The sequence below is a fragment of the Rhineura floridana genome, chromosome 3, assembly GCF_030035675.1.
Source record: "Rhineura floridana isolate rRhiFlo1 chromosome 3, rRhiFlo1.hap2, whole genome shotgun sequence".
NCBI classification, from domain to species: Eukaryota; Metazoa; Chordata; class Lepidosauria; order Squamata; family Rhineuridae; genus Rhineura; species Rhineura floridana.
The window spans coordinates 41,797,740-41,818,331 of NC_084482.1; the positions used below are offsets into that span (position 1 = coordinate 41,797,740).

The following is a 20,592-nucleotide window of genomic DNA, read 5'->3' on the forward strand; positions in this document are numbered from 1 at the left end:
TAGCGGCACAGTTAATGTCTTTCTGCCACATCTGGAACGCTTTCCTTTTCTTGTTGATGATATGTTCAATCTCACTATCATTCTCATCAAACCAATCCTGATGTTTCTTAATTTGGTATCCAATAGTTTGTTCACATGCTGCAATAATGGATGTCTTTGGTTTAATCCAGTGTTCCTCGACATTTTCAGGGAGTTCCGTCAGTAGATGTTGCTTGAGAGTTGTTTGAAAGCAGGCTCGCTTAATAGGATCTTGAAGGGCATGGATGTTCATTTTATGCCTTGGTTTTCTTTCTTGGAGCCTACGTTGAGGAACAATATTAATGGCCATAGTGGATCGAGTTAATTGGTGATCTGTCCAGCAGTCATCAGCACTTGTGATGGCCCTAGTGAGGAGTACATCACAACGATCTTTGGCACGGACAATTACGTAATCCAGGAGATGCCAGTGTTTTGACTGAGGATGCTTCCATGTTGTTTTAAATTAATTTTTCTGATGAAAGAGTGTGTTTGTAATAACAAGATTATGCTCTGCACATTTAGTCAGAAGTAGAATGCCATTCAGGTTACTATTACTGACTCCTTCTTTCCCAATGATTTCTGGCCATTAATTGAAATCACGCCCAACTCTTGAATTGAAATCACCCAAGAGAATAATTTTATTCTCCTTAGGAATCTCTGATAAGATGATGCCCAGCTGGTTATAAAATTTTTCCTTGATGTCTCCATCAGCATCTAATGTTGGTGCATAAGCACTTACAATAGTTGCCTGCTGGTTTTTGTAAGTTTTAACCGGAGAGTTGAGAGTCGTTCATTAATGTCAATAGAAACTTCTGACAAGAGCGTCCCAAGATTATTGTTAATAGCAAAGCTACTCCATCTATTCATCGTTCTTGTTCAGGCAGTCCTTTCCAGAACAAGGTATAACCTCCTTTTTCTTCCTTCAGTTGTCCTTCTCCTGCTCTTCAAGTTTCTTGGAGTGCTGCTATGTCAATATTAAAACATCTCAACTCCCTCGCAATGGCAGTCCTGCGTTCAGGACATTCACTATTTGTATTGTCCAGCAATGTCTGTATATTCCATGTTCCACAATTTGCAACCGCTAAGTGGTGACCCCACTGGATGCGGTAATCCAGTCAGGGAGAGAAATGAGGCAGACTATGTTTAGGGCATCTTTTCTAGCCCGTTGGACTTTTTTCTGTCGGAGTTCTCATAATTTGTTGAAATTAATTAAAAATCAGCCATGTTCACAGAGTACCTGTAATCCTGTTACTGACCTTGCCCCATACTCTGACCTTCATCTTCTGCAGTTTAGAAGTTAAAAAAATTCCTGGCTGAAATTTAATTAGGAAATTTAGCATTGGAGTCAATGATAAGCCCAGGCACGCTCAGTAAGAACCATCTGTCAGTGTTCTAAAAGCGAGACTCACAGCTGTTTGGCTTGGCTAATCAGGGGCCCACACCCAGGCCAGACACTGATTCCACTTTAGGCAGTCCTGGCTTTCCCCAGAGAATCTTGGGAAGTGTAGTTTGTGAAGGGTGCTGAGAGTTGCTAGGAGAGGCCCTATTCCCTTCACAGAGCTACAATCCCCAGAAGAAAGGCTGACTGCTGAACCACTCTGGCCACTGGAAGGAAATAGGAGACTCCTATTCCCCTGACAGAGCTTCAGCGGCCAGAGTGGTTTCCAAATTCTTCCAAGCTACACAGGAAGTGGATTGGACTGTGAAAGACCAACCCAAATTTGTGAAGGGTGCTGAGAGGAGACTCCTATTCCCCTGACAGAGCTCCAGTGGCCAGAGTGGTTTAACAGTCAGTTATCAATAACTCGTAATGGACTTAGAAGAGCTCTGGCAAAGCTCTCATCTTACTGTAATACCAAAAATCTACAAATAAATTGTGCCAAAACTAAAATTATGGTTTTTGGCAAAAGGCCACCATTATATAAATGGTTAATAAACGGACATCCAATTGAGCAGTGCCGGAGTTTTAAATATCTTGGCATATTCTTTACTGATTCCCTTTCCTGGAGAAAGCATATTGAACACACTAAACTGGCCGCACTCAGAGTTAGTGGAACCATCTTGAATTTCTACTGTTCAGATGGGGGCAATTTAGTCTCTCCGGCTTTAAAAATATTCCAAAGCAAAGTTGTATCGATGATGCAATATGGAGCCCCAATATGGGGATGGGAAAACCCATCACTCTATCATTTAGAGACAGTTCAAAACAATTTTCTAAAAAAAATTCTGCTCCTCCCTTCATCTACTCCAGCGGCGTTAATTCGGGCCGAAACTGGGATTCCACCAGTTAGAGCAATGATTCACTTAGCCCTGATAAATTTCTGGAAGGCGGATAAGCAATCCCCCTCACGCCAAACATTAAAAATAAGCGCAACAAACGCATGGTCGGATAAATTCTGGTCCGCCCAACTTATGAAAATCTGCCAACTTTATCATATTGATAGTAAAACGTTACAAGATCCTTCTAACAAAGCCAGCTTTAGGGAGGTTATTCTACAACACACTGCTTGGACAGACAGACTAGCTTTAGTAAACAACTTTACAAGATGGTATAATCTTTTTAAAATCGATCAAACAAAAAAAAAGCAGTCAGCCACTCTGACTGAAGCTCTGTGAGGGAATCAGGACATCTCCTAGCAACTCTCAGCACCCTTCACTAACTACACTTCCCAAGATTCTTTGGGAGAAGCCATGACTGTCTAAAGTGAAATAAAGGTCTGCTGTGGATGTGGCCAGGGACAGCTTTGGTTTAAATTTGGGTGGGAGACATGTGCCTGCTGTAGAATAAAAAGGTGGGGGAAAGCCTGAAAAAGAATGATACTGTTCACAATGTTTTCCTTTTGGAAAGGAAAGGGGCTTCCCCTCTGTCCAGTGCCCACCCACCCAATCTCTGCCCGTCCTCTAGTCAGTTTCACCTATCCTAAGCATGATTGTATAGGGGTAAATCCCACATAACTTAAAAAGCACTCAAATGATCAAACCTGCCCTCCCCTCCTATCCCCTCCCTCTTGCCCCTCCCTTCTCCCTTCCTTTGCCCCTCCTCCATCCCCTTCCAATCCCCTCCTTCCCCCTCCCCCTCCTCCATGGTCACTTTCACCTATCTTAAGCATGATTACATGGGAGTAAATCCCACTGAACTCAAACATGCAAATGATCAAACTTGCCCTCCCCCTCCTGCCTGCTCCCCTCCCCCAACTCTCCTCTGTCTTTCCTCCCCTCCCTCCTCCTCCCCTCCCCATCTTTCCTCCTCCTCTCCTCCCCATCCCGTGCTCAGTTTCACCTATCCTAAGCATGATTGCAGGGGACAAAATCCGATAGAACTCAATAAGCATGCAAATGATCAATCCATTCTCAGCAAACTTGCATAGGATCCCACTTCTTACCTTCCAGATTACAAAGCAGAGAAATTCAGTAATAGGCAAAAAAAACCCCTTGCGGTTCAAGTACGTACCTTTAGCCACAAGATATTTCTATCAAACTTTAAAAAGCAGGAAAATTGGGCAGCTATACTAAATGCACCAGGGGAGCCGGAGACCTGACCTCCTCTCTGACATATTGTACTGCCCTACAAATTTGTCAAAATGCAAACACAATTTGGGTTGCTCTTTCACAGTCCAATCCATTTCCTGTGTAGCTTGGAAGGATTTGATAACGTGTCTCTGAACATATGGTGAGTGGTGGCAACACCTGCAGTCAGCCAAAATAACGGAAACAAGACATGCACTACTCTGATCTTGTTTTAGCAGGAAGGAAGCAACAATAGTAAGACAGTTGATATAGTTCAGATAGTCACTTTTAATATGTTTGATTTCCTTTGCAATTTTAGTGAAGTTTCCTATAGTAAATCATCTTCTTTTGCTTCTGTTTCTGTGAATATGTGGAGTACTGGAACACTTTAAAACACTTTAAAACTCCAAAAACAATTGTGGAATAATGACACTGACTATTCTGCAGAATAGTTTCCAATGGACATGAAGAGTGTCTCAGTTTGCAAAAAATACAACAGTGGGAGGTGAAATACATTCTTTCAAAATTCTTGGTGTGCTCTATGTTTTTAATTGACCTTGTCCACCTTTCCTTAAGTAGAGTGGTTTAAGCATAGCAGGCTGAAAACATGCATTCTGGGCGGGCAAGTTTGTTTTTTCCAATAGCTAGAGTCATTGCTTAAGTAGCAACATATTGCAATCAGTCTGATTTTACATCAAACTGCAGTTTTAGATTCAACTGTTAATGTACCCAAAATAGAAATAGAATATAACCTCCAGCTTGAAACACAAAAGCCTATCTTCACCATCATATGACATTGACCAATAAAAAAACTTTGAAATTAATAAAAATAAAATTGACACAGATTTCTAGGATGAATAATGAGAGAAATATAATTTTCTAGGTTAGATGCTCTGTAGAAAAAGTAGTAACACAGGAAAAAAACAAAGTAAGAACACCACCAACAAGCATACAAAAAATGTTATTCTCCATCTTTGGAGATGCAGTCCTGACTGCAGGTGTTGCCACCACTCACCATATGCTCAGAGGCACATTACCAAATTCTTCCAAGCTACATAAGAAGTGGATTGGACTGTGAAAGATCAACCCAAATTATGTTTGCATTTTGACACATTTGTAGGGCAGTACAGTATCTCAGGTCTCCTGCTTCCCTGGTGTGTTCACTATGGCTGCTCAATTTCCCTGATTTTTAAAGTTTGATAGAAATATCTGTTGGCTTTAGGTAATGTTCTTAAACCGCAAGGTTTTTTTTTTTGCCTCTTAGTGAATTGTATTTTAATTGCTTCTTTTTTGTATTGTATTTTATTGTATTACAATTTGCATTCCATCGAATTCAATACAATAAAATACAGTAATACATGCAGCAATAAAATACAATTAAACATTAATATGAATATTGAATGTGGAGGACATGCTGTGGACCATCTGAATGAAGCTCATGGACCACTGGTGGTCCATAGACCGCAGTTTGGGATCCCCTGATCCATTTAATTTGTGGTTTTCAAAGATGGCAACTTTCCAGCTTATCAGGTTGTGATATAGTTACCCTCAGGTATTCCTTTATTTAAAAAACATGTTTGTTTTCAGATCAGCCTCATATTATACTGTGAATTCTCTTGAATTTGTTTATTCAGTAGCTGATTAATTAAACAATGTAAATTATTGTAAATTTTACTGTTTTTATTAGTTTTACCCATGGCACTTTAATTTTGGGGAGTATTTCTAATCATTGTGAACACTACATTATGAATGTATATTCACTGGCTCTTGAGCTATGGAGTGCCACTATATTGTCTCTAATACTATTTCATATCTATAGTAAGTCATTTGAAGCAGTCATTACAAGTTTTAGAACAAGGTGTCATCAGTAAGTTGATACCCAACTATATTTCTCAGTAACATCTGAATTGGCAATGGCTGAGAAGGCCCTGGACTGGTGTCTGGATGTAGTGGTGGGCTGGATGAGGGCTAATAAACTGAGTCTGAATCCTAGCAAGATGGAGGCTCTCTGAGTGAGTGGTTCTTGGGTTGCGTCTGGTAAGTTGCCTGCCCTGGATGGTGTTGTACTCTCCCTGAAGGAGCAGGTGCACAGTTTTGGGGTAGTCCTGGTTTCAGCTCTGTCAGTCGAAGGACAGGCATCCTTGGTGGCTAGAAGTTCCTTTTACCAACTTTGGTCAGTAATATAACTATGGCCGTTCCTGGAGGAGGGTAGCTTGAACACAGTTATTCATGCATTGGTAACTTCATGGTTGGGTTAGTGCAACACACTTCTATATAGGGATACCCTTGAGGTTGGTCCAAAGGCTGCAGGTAGTGCAGAATGCAGTGACTACGTTGCTTGTGGGGGAAAATTACCACCAGCATGTAACACCTTGCTTGTGGGATTTGCACTAACCACCAATCTGCTTCTGGGCCAAGTTCAAGGTTTTAGTACTAACATATATGGCCTTATACACCTTAGGACCAAGCTACTTGAGACTACCTTATCTCTTATATACCCAGTAGGTCACTGTGGTCTACAGGAAAATTTCTCCTGCAATCAGAAGCCCACTCCACAGTAACTCAGAGCAGGGCTTTCAGTGTGGCTGCTCCTGTTCTGTGGGATAGCATTCCTGCCAAGATATACAACAGGCGCCCACTATCTGCACTTTCTGGAAACAATAGAGGACATTTTTGTTCCGACAGGCTTTCCCAGCTGGATGAATGGGTCTTTGCAATGGGTGACAATTTTGTTTTGTTTTAAATCTGCTGTCTTGCGTATTTTTAACTTTTTTGCTGTTTTTATTATACACCACCTTGAGACAATTGTAGGAGGCAATTAATAAATTAATGATGTTGACAAGCAGCTATAAAGATTCAAATCTCTGCAAAATTAGTACTAGCAACCCAATGCCAGATATAAATTCCCTCCTTCTCTTTTTTTAAAGTTGTGAATGGGATTGTTCATGATGTCATCAGGATACATAAAGGAACATGTTTGGTGACACTGTTGGTGAACAGTAATGGACTGTACAAGATGAATCGCCTGTACCTCACTCCTGATGGCTTCTTCTTACAAGTTCACATGCTCGTTGTGGATGCCTTGAACTGCAGTAAACCCTGTCCAGACTTCACACTTGGTAAAGGGCCAAAGCCTGTTTCTCCTCTTTGCCCAAGTTGCCTGGGTGGGGGGAGGGACCTCTGGGTTAATTTTTGCTAAAGAAAGCTACCCTAGTTCCTTTAAAGGAATACGGGAACCAGCCTTATACGGAGTCCATCCAGCTCAGTCTTGTCTACAGTGAATGGCAGCAGCTCTCCAGAGTTTCAGACAGGTTTTCCTCCCTGCCCTAGCTAGAGATGCCAGGGACTGAACCTGGGGCCTTTTGCATGCACAGCAGATGCTCTGCCACTGACTTACATAACAGTTCTGTCACAACATTCAAAAGCCATTCAAGATTTTATACCAAAAGGCTAAAAAGAAAGAGGTGTCTGTTTCCCCAACTCTTCTCATGTTAATCAAACAGAGCTTGCTGCATATAAAGGTGGCAGATGGAATTGTGTAATGAAGGGAAATTGGTCCACTAGCCCCAGCAATTATGCAGCTAACACCATTTTGTAACATGGTCTGGAGTGGTTAGATAAATGAAAGAGCCGTTTATATGGGATCCCACTGCCAGAGTTGCAGAGGAAGCCCAAACTTTACCAAAAACTTAGGCTGCAATCCATGTCTACTCAGAAATATGCTCCACTGGGTACAATCGGACTTACTCCTATGTGAATTAGATTGCAGGCCTTTGTTAGTGATATCATCCTCTCAGGCATAAGGCTTATACCCAAAGTCAACTGTAAAATGCTATAGCAAAACTCAAGCTACCAAGAGCTTTAGCTCTTGGAAAGCACACAGAACGGTGCCCTGCACTTATTTCGTTGCCACACATCACAGTATTTAAGTCCGTATGATGCTTGGCACTTGTTATTTTGCAGGAACCAGATACATTGTAATGGGTCAGATCTACCACAGGAGAAGGCAACTACCAGCAGCGCTGCAAGAGCACATCAGAGGGCACTTGAGGCCAGGAGATGGGCTGCTTTGGAGGGGCAATAGCTACATGAAAAGGTTCAACAGAAGGCGGCACCAGAAAATTCAACGGGCAGCTCACACCAAATGTGGATGATGCAGCAACACAGCCACAGCTCCTCTGGGACTGCAGCAGGTTCGGAGCTGTTACTGGAAGAAAAGCAACCCCTGCTTTCCCCACTCTCTGGAAACAGGTTCTAGGTCTTGCTTAAAGGGGGAGGGATGTTGTGTGGCACCCTAATGACTAACCAGGTTATTGAGGCATGAGCTTTCATTGGCTTCAATAATTTACCAGCCGATGCTAAAACAAGCCACAATAATTCAGTTTGCATCATAAAATACAGAGCTTGCAGTCTGGAATTTGTTAGCAACTTTACACAAGCTTTGTCAGTCACCTACTCTGTTTCAAGTTTGCAGTGTACTTTTATAGCAGTATCTCTGCCTGTCTTTAGCTATATTCCTTGAGAGGATCATGTGTTTCATTAAAATTGATTTTTTCCCAGCTTGTTGGCAAATTTTTACAGGTGAAAATCAACATGGGAAAACAGTTCTAGCTGAATACATATGGAAAAATTAATGTGAAAAGAACAAAATTTAAGATATACACGTTTGCTTCTTACCCACCATCTTCCAGGTTCTGGTCTTGAATAATTTAATTCCCAGTTCTTAAAACCAAATCAAATTTAGACATCCAAAGATTCCAATTAGCTTTAGAAAAAGATTGCTTCCTAGGTACTTTGCCTGAACAGAACTGTGATTTGTCATTATCCAAGCTCTGCAATTAAAGACAGAAAATGCAAGCAATCTACAGAAGCAGCTCAAACTGAAAATCAAACACTGACACTACTTGCTGACATATATGTGTTTCTATGAGGAGCCAACAGGTTAGTATGAATTGGGGTAGGGTTCAAATTTTGAAATATAATACATTATTTGGAACTATCAGAAAAGCATGTGATTAAGAACCAAAAATACATCGGATTTTAACTAACAAAGTTTGCTTATGAAATTGGGTTTTCCACCTTCCCACATGTAGTACTTTGGACATCCCTCATTCACCAGGGTTGATGGACTATCCAGAATGGCTTGAGGCACAAGGGCCTAGAACGAGGGGAAATTGACAGAAATTGCTGGTAGAAGGTAGGATCTTGGCATGTCATTATTTGACTTCCTTTTTGCTTGTTTACAGAAGCAATTTATGGTGGGAACCTGGGGTTTCTTCAGACACAAAGCTTAAGCAGTCATATTTACCCTCAATTTCAAATTTAATTACCATAGGCTAAGCAGAAAAATGTGTGAATACTGCAGCTCTCAATTAAAAAAGTAAGCAAATCTTGTTAACCATCCCCCTCCCCCGGCAAATGTACAAAGAAATTAGGCATATAGAAATAATATGCAAGCATGCAAATAGTTATTTACTTATTGGCCAGTTTAATTATTGATGTCTTAAATGCAATTACTTCATATACAAATATTGTGAGAAAACATTGAGAGTTGATTTGGTGAGAACTAGGTGTGCATTCTATATGATGGTAACATCTCCAAGATGTAGTTACTATTAGAAGAAAGCAGTATTGTGTAAGAATGGCCAGTTCTAGTAACAGGGCATATATGCATGTATTGAAAAAAAATATACCTCTTCAGCTCAAATCAATTAGAGAAAAATAGTTTCCTTGATGAGAGGTAGAAAGGGAATGGAGGATTTCATCAGCACTCTCTGGCATTGCAGTTTTTTTAAAAACTGAGCTCTGGCTGGAATCACCTATGAGAAATGCAACCCTATACTGGCAAACATTCTGAAATGTTAGATCTGTCATGATTTTCTAACAGGTTAATGCATTTTGTTAATGGAAGGAAAGTAGTTGGTTTAGACTGTGTGGGGAAATGGCACTTACATTCAATATGTCAGAGCTGAATTTTTTCCAAGGTATCTTGAATGAAGGCATTTTATTTTGTCAAAATGAAACGTCCTGGCAACAGCCCAGACCAGAGGAAGGACGGGGGGTGGGGGGCAGGGCGGCCTGCATAGAATTCTTCCCATTAGTTCTTTACACTATTTTCTATAATTAACTCAAATCTAAATGTCTGTGATACCAGATTTTTCCATTACAAGCAGAAAGGATAGCACCAGTGTGGTTTTAAAATTTGCTTTGTAGAAAAGACGATTACCTGTTTTGACTATGGTGTATCAATAAAGCAACTATTAATGTATCTGTATTAGAAATAAACTAATAAAAATGAGGTTCCAGAGATTCTCAATTGCTTTGCTGATCTTGGTGATCTGTTCCTTTGTTTGATCCACTCATTCTACTTCCATGACATTTTTTCTTGTCCAAAGCTAAAACTTGCCTCATTATTTAGTCCAATTTAATGGGGCTTCATGCTTTTATTTTAAGAATATCCCATATTACCAGTCAGTGTCTGCAACAGTAACAATGGTTAATAACAATAGCTTGGCTGGCTCTTGATTTTCTGTGTTTTTCTGCCTTCATTTCCCACTGGAGCCTGATGTGCCAGATGCCATGAGGTTCTTCTAATTCCAAGGAGGGCAGGCACACAAGGAAAATGGAATTAATCAAAATCAGGGAGTCTAGAATGATTTGTTCCAACTCAATACGTAGTACTTATATAGGCTGTAGAGTATTCAGAGTGCTTCACATACAGTGATCCAGTTCAGCTGTAATGATAAACCATAGCATGGTGTTATGTGCAGAAGCCATGGCAAGCTTTATGTGCTCCCCCTTTTATGTGCAAATATGGAAAATTTTGAATGGAAGTTTCTAATTTCCTCTCACTAGTGAAAAGGAAGTGCACAAGCCAGAGGCTTGCTGTGGATCATGTATACAGGTGTGAGAGAGATGTGTGTGGTATGGCTGATCATAGCTTTCCTAAAGCCTCGTGACTTCATGATTGAGATATTTGAACTGTGAGTTTCCTGCTAACTAAGTGCTCAGTACAATCCTTTATATACTAAGACATCTCAGTGAATTCTGTAGGATATTTTTTTAAGTAAACACGTTTAAGACACATGTACATTTTCTTAATGTTCACACACTCACATGACAATGCTATATATACTGAAGAATGGCAAAAGCAGACTTGCCACATAATTGGTGGTAAAGACAACAAAAACACATTAGTTTGTGAACCCAGCCTTTTTTTCTTGTGTCTTGTGATAATTGGCATTTTAGCATGTGTTTTATATTGTTTTAAAATTTTAAATTGTGTTTTAAATTGTGTTTTAAAAGATGTGTCTTAAATTGTATTTGTTTTTAGTTACTGTAAACCACCCAGAGTGTTTCTGCTATGCGGTATACAAGTATAATAAATAAATAAATAAATAAATAAATAAATAAATGGTGTTTGGACTTTTTTAAAAAACAAATTCAACTCAAAGAATCCTGATTACAATATTCTGCTATGCAAACTTGTAAAAGCACCAGAGATTCCAAACATGCTTCTTCCCAACAAGTTTTGAAAATACTTGCCTCAAGTTTTGCGTAATATGGCATGACCAGGTAAATTCCTCTCCATTTTTGCTTCCTGATTCCTGTTATGAGTCAGAAAAAGAAAGGAGTGACAGCTCTGTACATATCAACATCTGTAATTTTCTCTGGAGAGGAGTTTTTCACATGTAATTGTATCAGCTACCTAGCAGTGTACAGTCAGATTAATTTGTCTACTAGTACAGATTAATGTCTAAAAAACTATGATGCAATATAGCAGCTTAATTTTTTTAGCGTATTGTCATACAATAAATATTTGAAAATGCTGTTTGTATTTCAGTTTTAAGTTTTTTCTCTTTGTGAAAAGGACAATACTAGCTGTACTTGCACTTGCCCTTTTCCTCCCAGGGGTATCTAGATTGGGTTGTTGTTCCCACAATAACTAGTTCATTTTGGGTGTGTTTACACAATATGTTCTTCCATATGTAGTAACTTCTACCTGCTGGGGGACCTTGTATTAAGAAAATGTTGTACGGTGAAAAGGAGCTGATATTCTATCCAAAATTTGCAACACAGTAATTATTTGAATAAACCCACAAAGTGTTATTAATAAGACTTTGTCATATTTATCAAGAGGAGCATTCTTCAATCACCGAGAACTACTTCACAGTAAAATAAAATTTGGAATTGCTGTTTATGTGAAATCAAAAGTAAGTAGTGCACTACTAAATGTAACAAAATAGCTGCCTTCAGATGCAATGCTACACCATGGTTTAGCACTAAACAAGCCTAACCTCCTCCTGGTCTCTTCTCCCCCATAGCTGAGGTTTTAAGTGAACCATGGTTTTCTGTGTTGCCCAACCCAGGGATCATGGTTTAACACTAAATACACTTAGCTTCAAAGCAAGCCAACTTCAAACAATGGTTTAGGAAACTGGTTTGTTGAAATTAATAATAGATTATGTTAAACACTGATTCTCAGTTTGGACAATATGGGAAACCATAGTTAACTAAAACAAGAAGAAGCTTCTAAACTCCTGCTCTCAGCCATGTGGAAAGAGGAAGGGTGTGTGCCTGGGGGAGACTAGGCTTATTCTCGCATTACTAAAATATTAGTAATTTAGTGTTACATCTGATTGCAGCCAATCCTTCAAACTGTAACCATTTACTACCATCACTGAGGAAAAAAAAGGTTGACCGTGCAATTTAAAAAACATTTATAGAAATGTTTAAAAGAGCACTGTCATACGGTCATGCCTTACAATGAACATTTATAAAAATCCACTAAATGTTGCGTTTTGCCCAGTGGTACAAATATTCTGCAGCTGTTCAATACGATACCATTCCAATTTGAGGCTCCATAAGTAGGCCCTAAGCCATCATAAAACAAAGCAACTAATGAGAAGCTTTTGAACGCTTTAGACATGGAACACCAAATCCTTCAATTTGACCGAGGAGCTGTGATTAAAAAGTGACCTCAGTTGGCTTATACTTAATACCCACATTAGAGGCATGGTTCAGTAAGTGAACATTCTTGTGTTTTAATAATGCATTAAGATGTCAGGAAATAAATCAATTATTCTGCACATGGTTTCATTTAAAAAACTGAGTAAAGTATAATTTTCTTTATTCCTTTTACAGAAGTGGTATTTAAAATGTACACACATTACACTGGCTCATAAATAAAACTTTTTCAAAAAAACTAAAAATTACCATAGTAGTTACAGCTAAGAATTGTCTTCATATATTACAAAGCAGTAGGAAAAATGATGAAGCTTGGTAAAAAGTGTATGAAAGTAGCATTTTCCTCATTTCATAATTATTTATATGAAAAATTCCCAAGAATTACTGCACAGTATGGCAATGTCAAGTGCTACATATGTTATTTTAAACAACTGATGTTTCATTAGGAATTCCACCAAATTGGATGTCCAACAACATTACTTTATTTGTCTAAGATGAAATGTGTTATTATGTACAAAAAAGTTATTCTTCAGTTTGTCACAATTTGTTAAAAACAGTGCTCTATTGCCTACAAAGTAAGAAAGTTCATTTCTCAACATGTTTTTTTCAATGTCAGTCATATGTACGAATAATACAGAAATATTGTGAAGAGACTATATCTGTAGGATTAAGGATGAAAATGTTCCTTCTTTTATAAACATAATGCATACAATATGTAGCATATTTTTGTAAAAAGTCCTAAGACAACATAGCCTAAAACACAAATACTTTTTTCCTATTTTCTAAGAAGCATAAATGGATGCTCTTCTCACAATTAACAATTAACTTCCTTTTGATTTCACATTGGTTAAAATGACAGCATCTATATACAAAAGCGTAAGCTTTTGTAGAGAAAATTGACCCCAATGTATCTGTACACCTGAGCCTGTACTTAGTAAGAAAACTGCGGTTGATAGTAATGTCTAAGAAAGTAACAGAAAAGGTTCTTGCATAGCAGGGTGAAGTTAAACCCAAGGAAAGCTTATCCATAGTCAGATAAATTCCAGATCACAGAAGGGCAAAATTGTGAATTAGTGCAATATCTAGTTAACACAGGTGTTGAGCGACCAAGAACTTCTGCTGGTTTATAATATACATATAAAACTGTCATCAGCAGCAGACGTGATTGGCTGGAGAGCAATTTAAAAAACGGTAAAACCTCTCTTTCTGTTGGCTCCTTTTAGCTTTTTAACATATCTTTCCTAGTAGAGAAGCCACAAAAATTTAATACAGCTTTGAGACCATTATTTATCCCTACACAATCATTTGCTCAACACTATCTCATTTAGCAATGGGCAATGATAATTCTCACACAACTCCTTTATCATCAATGCAAAAGTTGTGGCACCACAGCAGAATTTTATTATATTTGATTAAACATAAGTAGAATGAATCATGCTTGAGGGTTTGTTCATTCTTTCCCCTTCCTACTTTTCCCTTCCATACTATCTTAGAATTGTTACACTTCAGAACAAACCTCACAAACATGTTAGTGAACATTCAAAGGACACCTACATCTGTGGAGAGAACAATGATCTCCATTTATTTTGTTTCATATACATCCATATTTTGAATTTTTTAATACAAAAAGAAAAAAATTAGAATCTGACAAATGTTTACAAACAAGATACCTTCAAATAGATTTTACTCATATCAGTCCGTAGCAGAGTAAATAGACAAATTGTACTGTTATAATTCAAGGCAACAAAGTCTGTAGTCCATGACCACTTAGCCCAACTTTTATGCAAGCTTAATTGTTTTCATCTACCATGAACGATAAACTCATTGTTGTTGATTCCCAGTTTGTTTGTGCACATGTGTACATAGCAGCTCCTTTCATAGAAAGAAAAGACATCTAGAGGTCATTGTGTACTTTTACCTACAGGAACCATGGTAAGATACAGAATGGGTTACATACAACCAGGGCTGGAGTTTATAAGAAAAAAAATAGCTGACAAATGAAGGCAGCAATAAAAAAGCGTCCTTTTGCAACAATAAATAAATACAGTCAAAACTTCTCTATGTGGACTTTAAACCAGCTTCTTCACTGAAGAACAGATGTGGCATTTCCATGGAGTTAGAACTTGACCCCATTTTACTGTATCTTGTTTTCTCTTGCTTGTTTTCTTTCTTGTCCTTTAACAAAACGTTTTCCTGTTTCTGTCACAATAGCAAAATCTGATCTTGACAAGAAAACGATGCTGCTGAATTTCATTCTTTTGTCCTTTGGACAAAATTAGCCAAGAATATAATGTGATGTGACTGATAAAAATGCAGTTTACATCAAGAGTTGTCAGGACGCCCTGACTAAAAACCTCTGGCTTTCCAATTAAAAAAAATTCAGACAACCAGATTCTTGCTGTTTGTGTTAGGGCAACACGTGGAACTTTAAGAAGCTGTAGACTGCAGTTTGTTGTTATGAGACCTGCAGAATGCAGAAAAGGGGAACAATTAAGCACCCTTCATTTAAGAGATCTCAGCTGCTTTAAGTGGATGCCAAGGGCCTGCCACTCAGCTGGGAAGGCAGCCATGCTGCTGTTCCTGATCATCTTTTGTAGGCAAACACCATATACAGGTAACCTTTAGCTACACAGTGTTCAGGTCTGTATAAAAATATGATGTTCAACTGAAATATCAAAAAATCCAGAAAGGTCACATAATAGAGGGAGGTACATATATGTGCCCAATTTACATTTCTTTGGGAAGTGGTTAGATAAATGTATATTTATTGGTAGAATGTAAATTAAAAATATCACATTTTTGTTAGAATTCATCAAATTCTTTTTTGGAAGTTTTTATTAAAAGAAATAACTGGTATTACATAGCTTCCATTACTGTTATTGGACTTCATTTTGACATAGTATTCAAAAAATTGATCATTTCATTTTCCAACATAGCTGCTAGCAAACAACTGCTTCCACATTAAAGCATAGCTTAAAAGTAAACAGCAAGTATGGATTTAAAAAAAAAAGAGATTTAATGACATGGTACAATGAAAAAATAAGCAAAACATCCAGTTCTGATTCCAGTTAGAAAGGTCAGACTAAAGTTATCACAATCTGCAAAAAAAGAACATGGGTGGTATAAATGAAAGCAGCAATGGGAATCGCAGCCAAACAATAAGTGCCGATAACAAAATAAAGATGAAACGGGAAAAAATGACAATCTGAAAGTGTCCTCTCAACTACCGCTTTCCCCTTTCATTACTATTCTTTCTTTTGTCCTAGTTGGAGAGCTACTACAAAGGAAACGCAAGAGCATCTTCAGGGTACAGTAACCATCAGGGAGCAACAGTGAAGCTGTGCTGCTATGCTAATAGACTTTCTCAACCTTTGCACCACTGAACTTTAGAGCATCAAGGACCTTTCTGGGGATGGGCTGGAGCAGATACAGCATCACTGAAAATGACCCTCACTGTCCACTGAATCATTCTTCAGGAACCAGGAGTTTTTTCACTAGGGGAACACTAAGGGCATGATTAAATCAACTTTGAACAGTTAAATCTCATTTGTTTAGTGGGAGAGACTATAAGCAGATATTTAACTCTCCCATTGAACTGAAAAGTACTCAACCGTACTCAGTTCTGCTGGATTTGTAATTTAAACTGAAAACCTAAGTACCTTTATCAGGAAGGAAGTCCCAGTGAACTCAGTGGGACCTACTTCTGAGCACATGTGCTCAGAAGTCAACTCCATTGGGTTCAATGGGACTTACTCCCAGGTAAGGATACATTGGATTGCAGCCTTAGACTGCTAGAAAGACCTTTGGGGGCACAAACCAGGTAAGTTGTCAAACAGGTTTGGATTGCCCGCCACTCCAATATTCAAAAGCAACATGCAAGTTTTACACTTTCCTCATTATAATGTACACAAACACTATACACATTTTTAAATGTAAACAAAACTTTTCTTTTATTTATAAGGATCACATTTTTAAATTGAGAAAACTGTAAGCTAGTAGTTCAATCATTCTACATTCACTCTTTTAGAGGTTTATCTTACTGGCAAACATTAAAAAACTGACCATTAAAAGATTGACTATATAAGTTTTTAAAAATAAAAATGAATGCCATGCTGCCAGATATGCACATAAAGGAAAAAGGCTACTTACCTGCTTGCTTTGAATCCTTTTAGTTTCTGTACAAAGAATGATTCAAGAACCTCAGCACACTGATAAAAAGGAGAGTCACTTGGATTGTAGTAACGACAGTTATCAAAAATTTTGGTCATGTCGGCTACAAACTCGGTCACCTTTTTGTAGTAACGTTTCAGTATTCTTTCCTCCATGGTAGAAAGGTCTTCAAAGTAAACAAAAGTTATTCAAAAATGAGATGTCAGTAACTCATATAACGCATCGCATACAATGAAAATATTTAAGAAAAGAAATGCTTTGGGACAGTACGTAACATCAACATGGAGTAAGAAGCAAGTTGGAGAAGAAGGGTGGAGCTATTTATCCAGTATAGTCACACCCTGGTCACATGAGGGATATGTGCCATGTTATCCTTTGCTACAATTATACATATTTTTGAAAACTCAGTCTCACAAAACCATTATGAAAGGTTTACAGTGAATTTAATAAGCTTCCTGACATTCCAACTGGAGACAACCCAGATTTTATATCCTTAATTTTCAGCTTTGTCTTTCTTAATTTTTTTATTACTCAAAGTAGTTAGTGCATGCAAACATGCTTAATAATCTCCTCCTCATTTCAATTAATAACCCTGTTTGAATGCATCAATTAGTTGTCACTGAACCATACATACAATCACACAAAGAAGAGACTGTTAAAGGACCTAGTTTTGTAACTGCCACAGTAATAACAACTGAGAATGAAGTAAAAGCAGCCAAAAGGAAGAGAGGAAAACATATGCCTTCTTGTCACGTGAAAATACTGATAATAAAGCAGTCAGGAAATACAGTGTTTTCTAGCATCTAAAAGCGTACACTGTCCCTCAACATAGACTTGCGCTCGCAAACTATGCAAACCTCTTCTATTAAAACCTGTCACTTCTTTTTTTTTTGGGGGGGGGGGTTAAAGACATATCTTCTCTTCATCTTCCTACCCCACCCCAGCTTTCCCTAGAGGGCTCAGATTTGATTCTGACTGTCAACCCCCATATCTAATTGTTGCATTACTTTATAGTAGAGGAGGACAGTAATTCAAGAGAGTGGGAAAATGAAAAGTATCCTTTTTTCTTTTCTTCCTCCTGAAATATACCTGTATTTTGCAGGGAGAGAAGTCACTTAACCCCAAATCTACTCCCCCTGCAGCCTAATTCTCCCCGCTTTACACCTTGGTTGCTAACTATAAGTTGTTAGGGACCTGAGCAGGTCAACTCTGTCTTCCCCTTGTCCTCTGTGTTTACTTTCCTCCCACCAAACTAACACCACAACTTTTCATGTCTCAATTACTCTCAACCATAGACTTAATTAACAAGCTCACTCAGTCTGCCCAACTCTGGGTTTTCTTTACACCAGGGATGGCTAACCCAAGACCCTCCAGATGCTGCTGAACTACATCTCCCATCATCCCTGATCACTGGCCATGCTCAAGTGGGCTGATGGCAGTTGCTGTCTACTAATATCTGCAAGGGTGACAGGTTGGTCACTCCCTAGACTTTCTTTTTCCTCACCAGGATGAAAATAGCCTGTAGAAAACAGACAAATCTCAGATTTCATAATAGTTCTGATTAAAGAACAGTATCTCCTCCTCACACACCTCACATAAAAAAAGGATTTTAAATGTATTTTAAAAACTGTTAATATGAAGTTTTTCTCAAAAAACAACAACAGGTTAATAATAAATAATTTAAACCTAAGCATCTTAGCCCTACAGGTCATCACTAAACTAAACAAGGCCTCTATATGATTAATTAAACCAATGTGATCAGTTTTCAAATATGAATATTTACATCCTCCCTACCAAGCATGGGCATTTCATTACCACCAGATGAAAATAAGCTGATATAGTCTGCCCAGTAACTATCAGACCTGACTTTGACTTAACAATCATGGGCACTTCATTTTTTCTTTGCTATTTTGTTAGGGTAGGGCTAGGCCAAGGCAGAGTGAAGTAGAAAGAACAATACTGGAAAGAAGAAAAGTAACATCACTGTCCAGCGTGCAAGTTCCTATATTCCCATACTTAACCTCAGAAACTGTGATGGCTACTGGTATTGGGAAAGACTATGAGGGGATAATTTTAATACATTTCCTGTATATGCTAAAAAAGAAACCATGCAAAAACTTTACAGTGCAACAGAGATATGCAAGGCCTGAATGTAAGAATGAAACAACAGCAAAAGTAAGTAATAATCAATTGTAAAATTAACACGGTTTAATAATCATATCTGCACCACTGTTTTGGAAGCATATGCAAAAGAACCCATGAGAAACTATTCACCCTTCCTTCTGCATACTTAAGGCATCCCTTGAATATGCAGACAACTACTTCCTAAAGGGTGGCCCCATTTCATGTCGAAACTGATAGGCACCCAAACTACTCAAGTTTGTTATTCACCAATAGGCAAAAAACCTTGCGGTTTAAGAACGTACCTATAGCCCACAGATATTTCTACCAAACTTTAAAAAGCAGGGAAATTGGGCAGCTATAGTGAATGCACCAGGGGAGCAGGAGACCTGACCTCCTCCCTGAGATATTGGACTGCCCTACAAATATGTCAAAATGCAAACACAATTTGGGTTGGTCTTTCACAATCCAATCCACTTCCTGTGGAGCTTGGAAGAATTTGGTAACTGCTTTTTCAAGTGCTTTTTAATCCGGGAGGTAAGAAATGGGATCCTGTGCAAATTTTCTGACAATGGATTGATCATTTGCATGCTTATTGGGTTCAGTGGGATTTACTACCCTGCAATCATGCTTAGGATAGGGGACACTGAGCACAGGATGGGGAGGGGAGGAGGAGGAAAGACAGGGAGGGGAGGAGGAAAGACGGGGAGGGGAGGAGGAGGAGGAAAGATGGGGAGGGGAGGAGGAGGGAGGGGAGGAAGGGCAATGGAGAGTTGGGGGAGGGGAGCAGGCAGGAGGGGGAGGGCAAGTTTGATCATTTGCATGTTTGAGTTCAGTGGGATTTACTCTCGTGCAATCATGCTTAGGATAGGTGACACTGAGCACGGGATGGGGAGGGGAGGAGGAGGAAAGACGGGGAGGGGAGGAGGAGGGAGGGGAGGAAGGGCAATGGAGAGTTGGGGGAGGGGAGCAGGCAGGAGGGGGAGGGCAAGTTTGATCATTTGCATGTTTGAGTTCAGTGGGATTTACTCTCGTGCAATCATGCTTAGGATAGGTGACACCGAGCACGGGATGGGGAGGGGAGGAGGAGGAAAGACGGGGAGGGGAGGAGGAGGGAGGGGAGGAAGGGCAATGGAGAGTTGGGGGAGGGGAGGAAGGGCAATGGAGAGTTGGGGGAGGGGAGGAAGGGCAATGGAGAGTTGGGGGAGGGGAGCAGGCAGGAGGGGGAGGGCAAGTTTGATCATTTGGATGTTTGAGTTCAGTGGGATTTACTCTCGTGCAATCATGCTTAGGATAGGTAAAACTGACCGGGGAGGGAGGCAGGGGGGGAGGGCTGGAGTAGGCAGGGGAGGAAGAAGGAAGAGGGGAGGAGGGAGGGGAAGGGAGAGGGGAAGGAGGGAGGGGAAGGGAGAGGGGAAGGAGGAGAAAGGGAGAGGGGAAGGAGGAGAAAGGGAGAGGGGAAGGAGGAGAAAGGCAGGCCTGATCATTTGCATGCTTATTGAGTTCTATGTAATCATGGTTAGGATAGGTAAAACTGACCATAGGGGAGGAGGAGGGGGAAGGAGCATATTGGAGGGAGGCAAAGGAAGGGGGAGAGGAGGGCAAGTTCGATCATTTGCATGCTTATAGAGTTCAGTGGCATTTACTCCCATGCAATCATGCTTAAGATAGGTAAAACTGACCATGGGCAGGAGGAATGGGAGGGGGAGGAGAGGGAAGGGGATGGGGAGGAAGGGGGAAGGAAGGGGCAAGAGGGAGAGAATAGGAGGGAGGGTGGGTTTGATCATTTGCATACTTTTTGAGTTCAAT

General features: G+C 39.4%; 2 protein-coding genes across 13 annotated transcripts in view; one reads left to right on the top strand and one right to left on the bottom strand.

Moving 5' to 3' along the window:
• C3H17orf58 (chromosome 3 C17orf58 homolog) overlaps positions 1 to 10,757 on the top strand; it is a 29,417-nt gene extending 18,660 nt beyond the window's left edge. The window contains 2 exon segments of the mRNA XM_061613358.1: positions 6,453 to 6,644; positions 7,489 to 10,757. Of these exon segments, the coding sequence (XP_061469342.1) occupies positions 6,453 to 6,644; positions 7,489 to 7,679 (383 nt within the window). The 3' untranslated portion in view covers positions 7,680 to 10,757.
• The window catches only part of BPTF (bromodomain PHD finger transcription factor), a 116,456-nt gene continuing 104,847 nt past the window's right edge, over positions 8,984 to 20,592 (bottom strand). For 6 of the 12 annotated variants that reach the window (XM_061615557.1, XM_061615567.1, XM_061615564.1 and 3 more), the window contains 3 exons: positions 16,642 to 16,828; positions 11,071 to 11,132; positions 8,984 to 10,259 (listed from right to left, as the gene is read on the bottom strand). In XM_061615557.1, the coding sequence (XP_061471541.1) occupies positions 11,072 to 11,132; positions 16,642 to 16,828 (248 nt within the window). In that variant the 3' untranslated portion in view covers positions 8,984 to 10,259; position 11,071. Of the gene's footprint in view, positions 10,260 to 11,070; positions 11,133 to 12,718; positions 15,591 to 16,641; positions 16,829 to 20,592 lie in introns of those variants that run through there. The other 6 variants (XM_061615568.1, XM_061615561.1, XM_061615566.1 and 3 more) reach the window with 2 other exon arrangements.